We start from the raw sequence: 13,913 nt of genomic DNA, 5'->3' as shown, positions 1-13,913 counted from the left end.
CTGCCCGCCCCTCCGCGCATGCGCCGCGAGGCTGAGGCAGCGGCGGGGGGGGCGTCCGTCAGTCAGAGGCGCGGGGCGGAGCTGCGCGCTGTGCCCCTCTGAGAGGCTTTAAGGTGAGAGCTGCGCTTTCGGTCAGCGGTGTGTCTAAACGTGGAAACGACCGATATCCGTAAAAGGCCCTTGTTTGTGAAGCGGTTCTGAAATTGAGACCACTGAAAGATCTAATATACCCTTATCCTGATGCTGTTCAAAAGATGCTTACGAGCCCTCCTGTGCTGTTTTCATCGTGGGCTACATTGCCAAAAAGAAACGGATAAGAAACGTGATCCTTCAAGATGAACGCCTTCCAACGCAGCCTGTGTCAGCCACAGCCGCGTCAGAGAATTTAAAGCCTCGTTCCTTAATAAGGCTCGCATTTTCAAGGTTCATTTGGAAGGTAGAAACAAGGATTGCTGTTAAAAATGTATAGGCCCACCGAGACGCCAGAGACCTAAATCTCCCTAACACGAGGCCGTATTTCTGGGCATCCCATATGGAGGATTTGGCAGCACGGTCCCAGGGAAACCCAGGGCTTCAACGACTCCAGATTGAACGGCAGGCAGCGGGCCAAATTAATCTGGCAGGGCTCCCACGGTGCCCAGTTGATCTACTGCTCACCTCCGGTTGCAAAGGGCTCGGTTACAGAGGCAATATGCAAGTCTGGGAGCCACAAAAAGGGGAGGCATGGTGCTGCTCACATTGCCGGCCCTGCCTGAGGAGGTTAGTTAGCAAAAGAATGGCCTGCTGGCTTTACATGTGCTAGTTACCTTATTTCAGAGCCCCTGCGAAGTATTCAGAATAGATACAAGCAATGTTTCTGTATAGAAATAGCCTTTATTGGTGTATGTACACTGTACAATAAGACTAAATAGTTTTAAAATAGGAGCCAGGCACAGGACACTGAAAGTGGTAAGACTGGATGTCATAACAGAGTCTGAATAAAATATTTAATGATAAGCAAAGATATGGCCTGACGTTATATCTGGACTTTGGGATGCATGACACAAGATTAAAAAGACTAAAAAAAAAAAAAAAAAAAAAAAACAAACCTGAAAGTATCACAGAATGTATAGATTGGAGAGATTAAGAGATTTTGTAGTGTGAACACTATGAAACTAAGAGCAAATATTCTCAGATAAGTTCAGGTTGTGGATGCCCCATCCCTAGAGGCATTCAAGGCGAGGCTGGATGTGGCTCTGGGCAGCCTGGTCTGCTGGTTGGCGACCCTGCACATAGCAGGGGGTTGGAACAAGATCGTAATTGTGGTCCTTTTCAAGCCAGGCCATTCTATGATTCTATGATTCAAATAAGACAGAAATTTGCCTTAAGATGTGGCAACTCTTGGTGTAACAGCAGTGGGAAAGGGCTATGACAGGTTACTAGATTTCTTGATTCAATGTCATTAAGAGCTGTACACACAAAATAAAACAAAAAGGAGGAGTTTAACATGGAATCAAATACAGCAGATGTGGAACTACTGATATGTCTGTCTAGGAAAACAGTGAGATTAGGGCATCTGTTGAAAGCCTAAAGGTACCAGTTAGCTTTGGACCAAGGACAAATGAAAGAAAGGACACAGCTGTAAGCACAGTCAGTGTTTCTGTAGCAGCACTCAGCAAGGTGTGAGAAGAAAGGGGCCGGAGGTGTGAAAGGTTTGTGATTGCTGAATCTATTTACTAAGAGTAAACATGAACACAAGAAAACACTTCTCACTGTGAATGAGGTGACACGTTGGAGCAGACTGAACATTTTCTTATTCAGGAAATTATTTGTGGAGGGAGAGGACTACGTAATATTAATTCTGTTCAAGCAGGTACCACTCAGCTCTGCACTTTGCAAGTCAGAAGGGGTTTTTCTAATGCAGCTGACATTTCCAAATCAGTCACCTGCAAAATAAATAAATAAATAAATAAATAAATAAGGATCCCCTGATGCACTCTAGCAAATGTAGATGGATGTGACACAAAATGCTTGTTTGATTATAGTGCATCCTATTGTTCTAAGCACGTGAATGTAAAATGGGAAGCCAGTCTGCAGCACTGGCTCTACTGGCAAGGAACGTAAACAGGCTCTGGGGGTGGAATTGGAAGGTGGTTTTGAAATAATTAAATAAATCTGATTTGATGCGAATGGATTTGGGCTCGGTTCAAACTCAGCAATGAGTTATGCTTCAGATGTTGTGCAAACTGGATTACCCAGATTTAGGGTTATTTTTTTCTATCAGGCATGTCAACTGCTAAATTAAAAACAAAACAAAACAAAAAGAATCTGTGGATTAATTTTTTGTGGTACACCCTCAGGCTCAAAGAATGTGACAGAGCATACAGTGTAAGTACAACTGGATCCCTAGTGCAGAATAAGCACTGGAAGGAATGCCAGGGATAGCTTGACAATGCAAATAGCTTGATTTAGCAGAGCAGAACAGAGAAGCGGTGTATTAGATGTTCCCGGCTGAGGATTTAAGCCTGTGCTGGTCTCAAGATCCACAAAAAAAAAAAAAAAAAAAAAGAAACCTAACAGGAAGACTGTAATTTTATCTGTGAGACACAGCAACAAGGAGTGATGAGCTCTGCTGGATTCTGCTCAGTCACACTTCCTCACGTGCATTTTGTTTTCTCCCTTTTGGAAGGAGATAGCTGGTGCTGGAGAACCATATCATAGGATCATAGAGTCATAGAATCATAGAGACATAGAATCCCAGAATGGCCTGGGTTGAAAAGGCCCACAATGCTCATCCAGTTCCAACCCCCTGCTATGTTCAGGGTCGCCAACCAGCAGACCAGGCTGCCCAGAGCCACATCCAGCCTGGCCTTGAATGCCTGCAGGGATGGGGCACCCACAGCCTCCTTGGGCAATCTGTTCCAGTGAAAACCTCCAGAAACCTTCACTTCATTTTGAAGGGACTCATTCCCTGGAACAGAATCTTCTGTTGATCGTTTTAAGAGTAAATCTGAACCAACCATTGCCATTTGGGACCATGTGTGCAGTTTGAACAGCCGTGTCCCAGATGTGGGGCTTTGGTCTTCTGTTGCCGTGGGAGGGAATCTGCAGGTGATCCTTGAAAGCTTCTGAATGATTCTGTTTGGAAACTGGATGTGTCTGTATCGGTACTTTGCCTTGACTCGATCCAAAATAATCACAGAAGTAAGTAGTTTCCAAACTGTGTGTTCTTCACAAGCATCGGCGAAGTAATAGTACAGCCAAAAGTGACTTTATAGAACTTGAGATTTCATACACCAATCCCATTTTCTTAGCTGCACTGTGTAAACAAAACCCGGTTCACTTATTTAAATAGGCAGAACGCAAAGAACAGTACCGATTATTACATTCAAGGGAGAAAATGCTGTTCTCACGTTAAAAACCCGGCCCTCCCCTGTCGCACCGTGGGGCCACCCCCTCGTCCTGCCGCTGTTCCCGGGAGCAGAGTCCGACCCACAGCTCATCACAGCTCTGCCCTCAGCCCCTCTCCTCCACACTGTCCCATCCCAGCTCCCCCAGCCGCTCCCCATAGCAGTCCCGCACAGCTCCGTCACCCCAGTGTAGGGAGGGGCCCAACAGCGCCGTTATTGCTCAGGACGTGCAGAAACAACAGCTGATAAAACTTGCTGTGCCGTGCGCCTTCCGCGACACTCCGAGCCGCAGAGCCGTAGCGACAGCCCGGAGCGCAGCGGGCGGACGGGGCAGCTCCGAGCGCCGCCCCAACCCCGGGCGCGCTGCCCGCCGTCCCCGGCCCCGCCCCGTGCGGGAGGGCGGCAGTGCCCGGAGCGGCAGCGGGGCCTGGCGGGGCCCTGGGGCTGCCGAGCCGCGCGTGCCGCCCCGCCGCCATGGAGGCGCTGGCGCGGGGGCGGCGGGGGCTGCCGGGCGCGCAGGAGCCGCAGCCGGGAGAGCCGGAGCGCGTGAGTGCCGGGGGTCGGGCGGGGGATGGCGGCCCCGGGCGGGCGCGGCGGGCTCAGGGCCCCCTGGCGGCGGCGGGGAGGGGCTCGTGGGGTTCGGCCCTTCGGGGTTTTGAGCCCCGGCCTAGAGGCCGTTCTGAGCGCTGTCGTCAATGGCAGAGATCCCCTGCTGCGTCTTCTGCTCGCTCATTGCTCCCGCTGTGTGTTGTACGGAGGGACGTAGGATTGATTTTTGCGTGTCGGTGCAGCGATCTGCAACGCGTTTCAGGAGCGTCCTGCGGGACGGAGCTCCGTGCTGCCGCGCTTACGGTGTTTGGGGCGCAGCGGTCAGATCTGTGATCCCGGAGGACCTTTCCCGCTCGGGACAGCCCTCCCAGCCGCGTTCTGCACCCGTGTGGTGTCACTGTTCATTAGAAGCAGCCTCGCTGCCAGGCCTTCATCCTTTCGGCAGACACACGTGTTTTCCCAGGATTTGCCAGCTGGGAGAGAAAGTGACAGAACATCTGCTCTGCGAGCAGCCCTGCTTTCTGCCTGTTCTGGGACATGCTGTGAATTGCTGGTGCTTGTCTCCAGCTATGTTTCAAGCTGGAGACGTACCACAGTCTCCCCCTAACAAAATTAGTCACTTTGACGCGGCGCGTGGTTGCCTTTTGAGTAGCTCTCTCATTGATCCTTATTAATCACAGGCACTTTGAGTCCTGCGCTAAACGCGTTCCGTTCTCAGGCAGGATTGATGTATCGATTGTTTCTTTCCTAAGAGAGAATTCCAGGAGTGAAGCCTTCCCTGCAGCCAGCTCTGCCAGCAGCTCCCACAGATTGTCTTGGCGTCGCTGTGACGGGGTTGTCAGCCAGCTACTCTGCGTGCTCAATTCCTGTCACTCGTGCTAAATGTCTTTAACTCCCCCAAAACAATGCTTTGAGTTCATTTTTAATAAGCCAAATGTCTTCTGATACGCGGCAGTGAATCGCTTTTTGCTCTATTCCTTCATCTCGCACACGGTGCCGGCTCTGCTGCCGTAGCACTGCGCTCCAGCTTTTAATAAAGGACGAGTGCTGCTGCAACAAAGGGAAGAGAGCGTTTTCCCAGTGGAAGGCAATCTGCCTTTGGAGGACCTCCTCAGACTTCTTATTATTACATTATTCACTTTCTTAGTACAATACATATTTCACTTTTTGATTTACCCCCCCTTCCAAATATCCTGTATGCCTTGATAGTGTGCTCCTTTCAACTGTTTTCCACTGAGGTTCCTGTCGTATTGATCCGTTTTATTTTTACATAATATATTCAAATTTTCAATTTTGTTTCCGTGCTTCAGTAGTCTGTCAGGTCTGTGGCGGTGCCTCTCCCACCTGTGAGGTCCTACGTGAGATGAAACGGTGTTACTCCTTAAACAAAGTTTGCTCAGAAAGTTATTTCAAACGCATGTACATCTCCTTGGGATTCAGTCAGAGCCAGACCCTGAAATGTCTGCATCAGTTCTGACGTGTCTCATTATTATTAATGTGTTGCTACAGTTTCAAGGTGCAGTCACAGGCCAAGGGTAGTTCCCTTCTTAGGGTTCCCGATTGGTGCCTGCCCCACAGCTGCCCCACAGCTGCCCCTTACCCTTCTGGGTTCATGACATGCTTTGCACAGTGAGGCATTATCTCAGCAGACCCCCAGTCTTGCACTGGGATGCCAAGAACTGTGAGAAGGGCATCCCCACTTAGCACAGCCCGTTCTCCAGAGGTGGAGCGATTTGCAGGAAGTCCAGAAGTCCTTCAACACCAGGTAACAGTTCAGATGGGAAGCAGGAAGCTGGTTGTTCGGGTAGCAGAGGAGAGCTGTAAGAAGGTGACAGTTTGCAGAAAAAGACACAAATAAATCATTACAAAAGATGTCTTCATAACCGTCTGACTTGGCTGCAGGGTTTTCCTTCCGTTTCCGTCATTTAATTAGCAGTTTCTCAGAACTTCCCATGATGTGCTCCTTTGATAAGCCCCATCCGACATTAGATGCTAATGGAGGGTGACGTATCCTCTTTTCCCACCGGTGTTCTCTCCCCACATTCTGAAAGTGAGGCTCGGAGACATTTAGTGAGATCCACACATCTCCCTGCTCATCCAGCACCAGGCATAGTGCTCCATGCAGTGTTTGTGCTCTGGCCTCGTGCCTGCCAGGCTGTATTTACTAACTCACTATACTTACTGTTCTTCCCAGTGAGTATAAGATCCCTGTCAGTCATAAAGAAATCCTGCAGGCTTGTACCCAATGGTCTATGCCTTGTAAAGACACGCATATATTCCTTTTTATTCTTTCAGAAGCGAGTGTGCAAGCCCTTAGAAGCTGTTCCAAATGAGGTCGATGCTCGCCTCATTGACTGTGCTATGGAGCTGGATTCTAAACAGAAAGCCTCCTCTGGCTGTGGTCCTTGGGCTACAAAGACAAAGCAAAACTCAATGGTATGTTTACACCATCAACACATCTATTTATTAGAACGCATTTAAAGTCAGTTTTGTAATAAAATGGCAAGTAATTGTTGGGTTTTTTTATGGTTCTGTACATGTTTTTATTAATTAGATTTTTGAAAACCAAGGAAGCAGAGGTACTGCCCAGCCTTGCCCAAGATGTATTGCTGGAGAATCTGTAAGTATATTAACCTTCTTTCTGTGGCATAAAAGATAGACTTGTTCTTAAGTATTAGATCCATAAAACATAAAGTTAATAAAAACCACAATTACATTTCTCAGGAATAAAGCATGTAAATAAAAGAAGGCAGATTGATTTAGCATTTCAGAGGTATGCCAGCAGAGCACAAACTAATATGTTTTCAGCAGCAGTTGGAAAATATGGAGACTGCAAACACATTTTTCACATTCACACTAAAAAGCAGAGTTTAGGAAGTAACTGAAGCAAACAGTAACATACAACTTCCTCTACCCCGTTATTATGTCTACTTTGATTTACGGAATCATAACAAAATACTCAGGATTCCCATTCTGTTTCTTATTGTTTCCTCTAACTCAATAGTTCCTTTCCAAAGAGCAGACATACGCCATACCATCTTACACTGCAGACATACTAGACCTGGCTTTAAACAAGCTGGCTAAAGATCTAGTAGCCATCAAAGCTCGGCACAGGCAACTTGACATTTCAGAATAGCAGTGCAAGTCTTTGGACAGCCGAGTAGTGCTGTCTTCTGAGCTGTCCTGATATGCAAAGTAAGCTGGGAAGAACTGGCTTTTTTATTTGTGTAGGCTGTAGTCAACAGCTGGGATTTGGCACAGTGCAGTATGGCATAACACTGCAGTGGTAGTGCTTGAATCTCCCGCTAAAAGATGATGGTTATCTTAAGCACTTTCTGTTTTACCATTCACTAAAGGCCAAACCCTCAAGAGAGAATGGCTGGGAACACTGAAAGAGGTTAATGGTGCTCCTCCAGTTTCAGTTGTCATGCAGATATTCATAGAATCACACGATGGCCCGGGTTGGGAGGGACCTCAAGGATCACGAAGCTCCAACCCCTCCGCCACAGGCAGGGCCACCAACCTCCACATGTAATACCAGCCCAGGCTGCCCAGGGCCCCATCCAACCTGGCCTTGAACACCTCCAGGGATGGACGGGGCATCCACAGCCTCTCTGGGCAGCTGTTCCAGCACCTCACCACTCTCACAGTAAACAACTTCCCCCTGATATCCAACCTAAATCTGCCCTCCTTGACCAACCAAAGTTTCAGAAGTCTCTTAGGTGTGTGGGAGCTGAAAAGGCATTTACACAAGATTGTGTAACAATCTTGAAATCATAATTAGGAACCAGGATGCCTTAGGATATCTAATTCACCTCTTCAACAAACATTCATTTGTTTGGGTGTAATGGATGACTTCTAAATGCTTTTGAGCTTCAGCTGTAAGAACCGAGGGACGCAGTCTGCTGACTGTACTCAAGGAGAGATGGAATCTCAAAAGTAAAGAATTTTCCTACTTAGCTGTCCTGTGCTGTCAGTATAGTGACTCGAGTCAGTGTTATAAACATCTGGAGCCCTTGGGTAGCTACTTGCTAGACTTCTTGCTGAATTAGACTCACATCATGAGTTGAAATAGAAACTGCTTTGCTCAAAGCAGGCGGATCTAAAATGGGACTGACTCAGATTCTGTTTTCCTTGATGTTCCCTGTAGTGGTGCCAAAGTTTATCGACATCTGTTGCATGATGTCAAATACCAATTAGAGTTTAAGGAACATGATGCAGTGTTTGGTAATGGAATAATCAAGTTAGCCTATATATTCGGTTCTCCATTATTTGAGTCATGGCCCTGGAACAATCTGGATGAAATAAATGTGTGACTGGTTTTGCACCCATGGTGTGCTTTTGCATAGGGGAGGGATTCTTTCTGACTCTGGCTTTCAGTCAGCAGGGTTTGTTAGTTCAGACATAATACCAGACACAAAGACAGGACTAGAGCAACTGGGATTGTGTTCTGGTGCAGCTGAATGCATGCTGTGCTGAGCTCGTAAAGCCATCCTGATAGAAGCTGGCTCATGTGGGTGTCCTTGCATCCACAGCACAATTCATCCACAGCTCCTCTAACTGTGGGTGAACTGACTGTACAGATTTGTCAGTTGTGTTCCCTTCAGATCATCAGTTATTTACAGTCATACCGTGATAGATAACACGGTTACACTTTGATAAATTTATTAGGACTTATATTAGTAATATGTTCATTCTTAAAATAATAAAAAGCCTATATTGAGAATAAAACGTGTAGTAAGCTGATAATTTTCTTCAGAATTAAAATTTCACCTTGGGAAATTGAGCTTGTCACAACGAATAAGATGCATCATGGAAGCCCTTCAGAACAGCTGAAATGTCCCTAAGGGAAGAGCCTTCAGGTAGCAAAATAAATAATGCTGCAATGCTTGTTCATAGTAATAATGTTAAAATTCTCTAAGAAACTGTATGCTACTGATGGGAGAGAAATTCAAGAACATAAAAACCCACACTGGAGTAAGGCAAACAGAATACAGGCATACAGGGCTGAGACGATTCGTCTTGGATGGAGACAGTCTTCTCAGCATTGTACTTTGCACGAGGAACCTCATTCACACCAGCTTACCTGAAAGCATTTAATTCTTTGTTTCTACACTATATGCTGTGATTTTCAAAGCGTATTCAGAGAGAACATCACCTTTCGACTTGCTCTCTTAACATTAAGGCTTGTTTTTGTAGGCACGATCGCTGCCATGAGTTTCAGAAGGGACAGCAGAAGTGCATTAAGCCACAATTTGAGATCAGAGTAGTACTGAATTTGCAGTTTTTTTAACCTTTGTCCACGAGTCCTTCGTGGGAAAGGAGGGAGCACTTGGGGTGCTGTCAGCAGAATGGTCCATTTCTTTTACAGTCACGTCTGAAAATGGATACTGAGAAAAGGCTTCAGGTTTTGATGATTTTGTCACATACCATTTTGTCATTTCAGGGACACTTCAGTCATATCCTGGGCTGCTAGAGACGGACAGACAGCAGATAAGCAGCGCTGCTTTCCCTGTTAGGTTCTGGAAGTGCACCTGTGAGCAGTGTACAGCTGGAGTAGGTTCACTCATGGCAAACGTTCTGCACTCTGCTCTGTGTTACCCTTCCATCACACAGTTGGATGCCACTGTTTTTACTCTTGAAAAAACGCTTTTGTACTTAAGGTATCTCATATGTATGAAAAGATATGTATTTGGTTTGACTTTTTGGAGCAGTTAAGCTGATTTGGTCTTTGGCCCAGTCTTCACCTGGCCCTGGGCCAAAGGTCATGCTGATACAAGGTGTTTCACTGTCTCACTTGGGCACTTTCTCTCATACTCTTGGAGGTTGTCCTTGTGTTCACATTGGTACCGGGCCTGCACTTTTAGCTCAATTGTATATAAGCAGGCAGAAATGGGAGGACTCTTCGGTTCTACACAGAGAGCTGATCAGCTTGACAGCTATGCAAAGGCCAGTAAAAACCCTATTGAAACTTACTTTGTTGTAAAATCCAGAATATGCATCCATTTCAGGTATCTTTCCTACATGCCAAACTCTTACTTGATTTACAATAAGCACAGTTTGTGAATGTGACAGATAACTATCTGAAAGAAAAAAATCAGTATTATTTGAACAACGTTATTATGCAAAGGTGAGTGGTGCTTCAGATCTACACAGTCCTCTCAAATTGCTGAAGATACCATCTGATGCTCTGGGATTCCTTCTTTCCAACCGTTGTGATGCTAGAACAAGTCTGTTTCAGCTTGTTACCCAACTTGATCTTAGTGGCTTGCCACAGATAATTTAATCAACATTTGAGCCGTCTGCAGGCCTGTGTAATTTTTAAACACCTGCAGGTTTTAAACTCTTAAGGTATCCAAGTTGTGTTATTTGGATGTGACACTTCACTGGCTGCTCTGGAATGGAGCTGGCTGCTGTTCAGAACAGAATAGCAGTGCTTACCCTCTGCACTGGATGGAAATGGCTGTGACCCACCAAAGTTCAGGAAGAAAGCAATCTCCCCTGTCAGGAGAAGTGTCCCCTGTTCCTATGGAGCCTTTGGGGAGGGTTCAGCCCACCAGGCAGGCAGAGCAGCTTCCAGCCTCTCCTGCTCTGAGGGCAGGCACTACTCAGTGTAGATTAAAATGGTAGCTCTGAAGCTGCAAAAATCTAGTAACAGGCTTTTAAAGGTCACTATCCCAGTGGCATTTATCACACTGTAATATTCTTAGAGAAATCTTATCATAGTCCTAGAACACTTCCCATATTGTGTGTGGAGTTGTAGCTAGCACTGAGTTGACTTTTATTAACAAGATAATCTTCCTAAATAGATGAATATCATATGAATACTGAATTCAGTTAAGCGACAGATGGGGAGATAAGTTTATTAAGCAGAGCTGCACTAAATTGGCATCCAGAAAGTTTGGTTAGGAAAGAATGAATTTCCTCCAATCCCATACAAATTTAAGTTCCCTTGGAAATGAATCATGGCAAAGTGGGATTGGATCGGATGATCTCCAGAGGTTCCCCTGATCCCTGTGATTCTGTGGTTCTGCCAGCTGTTTCAAACACCCCACAGTTTCCTTCAGTGATAGAAGCAGTACAGTCTGCTCAAAGATCAAATCACTGAGAAGCACAATGGTTTTAGAAGGTTGTGTTACCTTGAAGGTAAGAAATTCATCTTGAGCTCTCCAGCTCCCAGTTCAGGTTGATACAAGCAGTAGTATCTATCCATGCTAGAAAGGAACATATGCTCAGTTGAAATGATAGTAGTGCCTGAGCAAATTCCCATATCCTGACAGTACAGTTTATCAACTAGTGCAAAATGGCAATGTAAAATGGTTTCTAAAGACACTGCTTGCTCTGCAATAGCATATTTGTTACTGGGCAGCCAGGCTATGCTTTGTTGGCAGTTCATTTTAACAAGATTTTCCAGTTGTTTTTTTACAAATCCTGGTAGCAATGTCAGCCAGGAAAAAAAAGATGGCTGAGCTTCAGTTTCTGTGCTGTAAAAACTGAAATAGTTACTCTGAATGTAGAAGGCTGAAAGGTATCTAAAAGTTTAGTCACTGCAAAATGACTCAGAACCTATTGGGTGCAACTGAGTTCAATGCTTGAACGCAGCTGTTAGCAGAACAGTACGTAGTCAAAATTTAAGGTCTCTTAAGAAGAGAAATTACGTCTGGACTTGGTCTTGGGGAAGTTTTCTGATGGAATACACTGGACCGAAGAAGCACCATATTGTTTTTAATGCACGGGCAATACACTATGAACCATCACACCGAGAGGATGATTTTCCATTTAAATGGATCGCAGTGCATATATTTCTTCTGTTAGCTAAAAGCCTGACTGTATTTTAGTCAATAGAATACAGTCAGAATGAGAACTAATTGATTCTCTTTACAATCCCTGTAGCTCCTATCACGCTCTTTGCAATCCTTCTCCTTTCAGAGTAACCATTACTTGGTTTTTGTAAGGTGCCACCATACATAACTCCCAGGGTTGGTCATAGTTCCTCCTGGCTGCATCACAGAGCCCTGATGAAGTCACACTCTGTTCGATTTTAATGCAATTTCTTCATATCAGTCTTCTCATTGTTACTGTGCACTGTGCAGGTATTTTATTACCCTGTCCACAGTGACTCTCAGCTCTGTCCTTGGAGATTACTGCATCTCTACAGCTCAAGAAAATAGGAGAACTCTGTACTATTTTTAACCTGCAGTGTGAACATGGGCCCGTGGTACCTTCTTTGCACTGCTCGAAATGTAATGCTGCATTTTATATCAGATCTAATTGATCAGTAGCTGTTATTTGTGTGAATAGTTTGAATATCTAAATGCTATAGAAAAGAAACATGAGTAGAATTGTCCCAGGTTGGGTCTTTGTTTAACTGCAGCCTTTTGCTTTCCCCAGGAACACAATACAGGGTATGTCAGAGCAATTCCATGGCCAGGGAGTAAATTCATTAGCAGGGAGTAGAGATACCCTATCTAGTTTTGATAGCAGCTCCCTCCTTTTGGTAGCCCTTGAGTTGACTTGGGGTTAAAACATAAACAAGAAACCACTCTCCGCATAAACTTCAAAGTGAATCCTTAGGAAGGATGTGATTGCTTGCCCCATGCCTTTTAATGGGCAAGATGCATTTATGAATCAGCAACGACACAAATGAGTTGCAGCTGAAATAGCTCAGCAGAGTGAAGACCTGCTATTTTATTCCATAGCTGTGCTGTATTTGTGGTCTCGGAGCAGTGCTGCAGCAGGTGCAGCTGAGGGCCGTGCAGTTGGGGGTGGTGAATGTTCCTTTAAAGCAGATGGGTGTCAGATCTGCAGCAAAACCTCAGAACTATTTTTGTAGGACTTTTCTTCACCTTGTACAGCTGTGACGTTTTGGTTTGTTGATAAATATGATTCTTTATCTTTCTTAATGCTGTGGTTTGAGCACAAAATAACCTAAAATATACTTTATTTAGGTGTATATAGTAAAACAAAGCATACGGCCAGTTTTTAATGCAGATAAAAATGATACCATATTTTTAACTTTGTATTTTATAAGTTGTTGCAAAAGCAGAAGCATTAAACCCACCTTTGGCTACAGTACCAACCGTCTGGTTTTGTTCTGCCATTAATAATTGCATCGTGTTCTGCAGGCACTGAGGCACCAAGGTATATGTTATGGAGCTTCGTTTGTGCAACGTAGCCCACCTGGTTCTTCCCCTCACTGCCCAAAAACATGAATGATACACAGAATCAATATTTTGAAACGACATAATTCCTCTGCAGGTTTGGCATAATGGAGAGTTAAACACTACCATTTCTCAGCTCATCTCCATCTGCCTTTCCAGATTTTGTTTTTCCTCACCTAATTGGAGCACTTTAGGGTCAGAACTGTGGGTTTAGGTAGAAATGGAGGTGTCCGGACAGCCTTATGAATCTAAGCTCTAATCTCCTTAGATCTCATTGCTTTATGTAGATTAACACTCTGCTCCATAGCTGCGTGGTTCCAAAGCAAATCCCTCAGCCAGCGCTGCACACTGTGCACTGCTGCAGCTGTAGCTCTGAGTCCCCCCAGCCCAACCCCACCCACCCCACTGCACCCACTGCCCCCCCCCTCAGTGCCACATCCCCGCGGCTCTGAACACCTCCATGGACGGGGACTGCCCACCCCTGGGCAGCTGTGCCAGCGCCTGGCCGCTCTCTGGAGCAGACATTGCTCTGATAGCCAACCTGACCCTCCCTGGCATGAGTCTGGGGACTGCCCAGAGCGTAACCTTGGCCACACAGCACAGCCCAACCCTCCTGAGAAGGTAACAGCTGTTGTCAGGAGCACTGTAAGCAAGGGGAGGACAGTGGAGAAAACTTCTTTACTTTTTGTTTCATTTTGTCACCTATGCCTACATGCTTAGAGATGAACACAATTTGGCGGTACATACATTTTGTATAACGATAAGCAGATGGAACATTTAAGATGAGAGAATTAAGCCTCGTAAGAAAGCGCAA

At 45.6% G+C, this 13,913-nt stretch overlaps 1 protein-coding gene and 1 long non-coding RNA gene across 3 annotated transcripts; one reads left to right on the top strand and one right to left on the bottom strand.

The window, feature by feature from the left end:
* Nucleotides 1-35: 35 nt before the first annotated feature.
* On the top strand, nucleotides 36-13,013 carry LOC423967 (uncharacterized protein C10orf143 homolog). Of its 2 annotated transcripts, none has more exons than XR_003075789.3 (4): nucleotides 36-113; nucleotides 6,234-6,374; nucleotides 6,493-6,558; nucleotides 9,385-13,013. XR_003075789.3 is itself a non-coding variant. In XM_004942361.5 (4 exons), exons 1-4 carry the CDS (start codon nucleotides 3,864-3,866, stop codon nucleotides 9,412-9,414), a joined length of 309 nt encoding a protein of 102 aa, XP_004942418.2. In that variant the 5' UTR covers nucleotides 3,819-3,863; the 3' UTR covers nucleotides 9,415-13,013. The 2 variants fall into 2 exon arrangements, 1 of the variants encoding a protein (XP_004942418.2); XM_004942361.5 differs by lacking the exon at nucleotides 36-113 and adding an exon at nucleotides 3,819-3,935.
* Nucleotides 854-3,758, bottom strand: LOC112532656. Its single transcript, XR_003075790.3, has 2 exons — nucleotides 3,000-3,758; nucleotides 854-1,925 (listed from the first exon to the last, which is right to left on the bottom strand). It is a non-coding gene; the product is annotated as an uncharacterized LOC112532656 (long non-coding RNA).
* Nucleotides 13,014-13,913: the final 900 nt, after the last annotated feature.

This window comes from Gallus gallus, chromosome 6, assembly GCF_016699485.2.
Source record: "Gallus gallus isolate bGalGal1 chromosome 6, bGalGal1.mat.broiler.GRCg7b, whole genome shotgun sequence".
Lineage (NCBI taxonomy): Eukaryota > Metazoa > Chordata > Aves > Galliformes > Phasianidae > Gallus > Gallus gallus.
This window is presented reverse-complemented; position numbering and strand designations above follow the sequence as displayed.

Bases quoted from the DNA above. Each gene is read 5' to 3' on its own strand.
- LOC423967 (XM_004942361.5), top strand. From the start codon at position 3,864: ATGGAGGCGCTGGCGCGGGGGCGGCGGGGGCTGCCGGGCGCGCAGGAG. The intron at 3,936-6,233 runs GTGAGTGCCGGG...TTATTCTTTCAG, and splicing joins AGCCGGGAGAGCCGGAGCGC to AAGCGAGTGTGCAAGCCCTT. The intron at 6,375-6,492 runs GTATGTTTACAC...TTTATTAATTAG, and splicing joins AGACAAAGCAAAACTCAATG to ATTTTTGAAAACCAAGGAAG.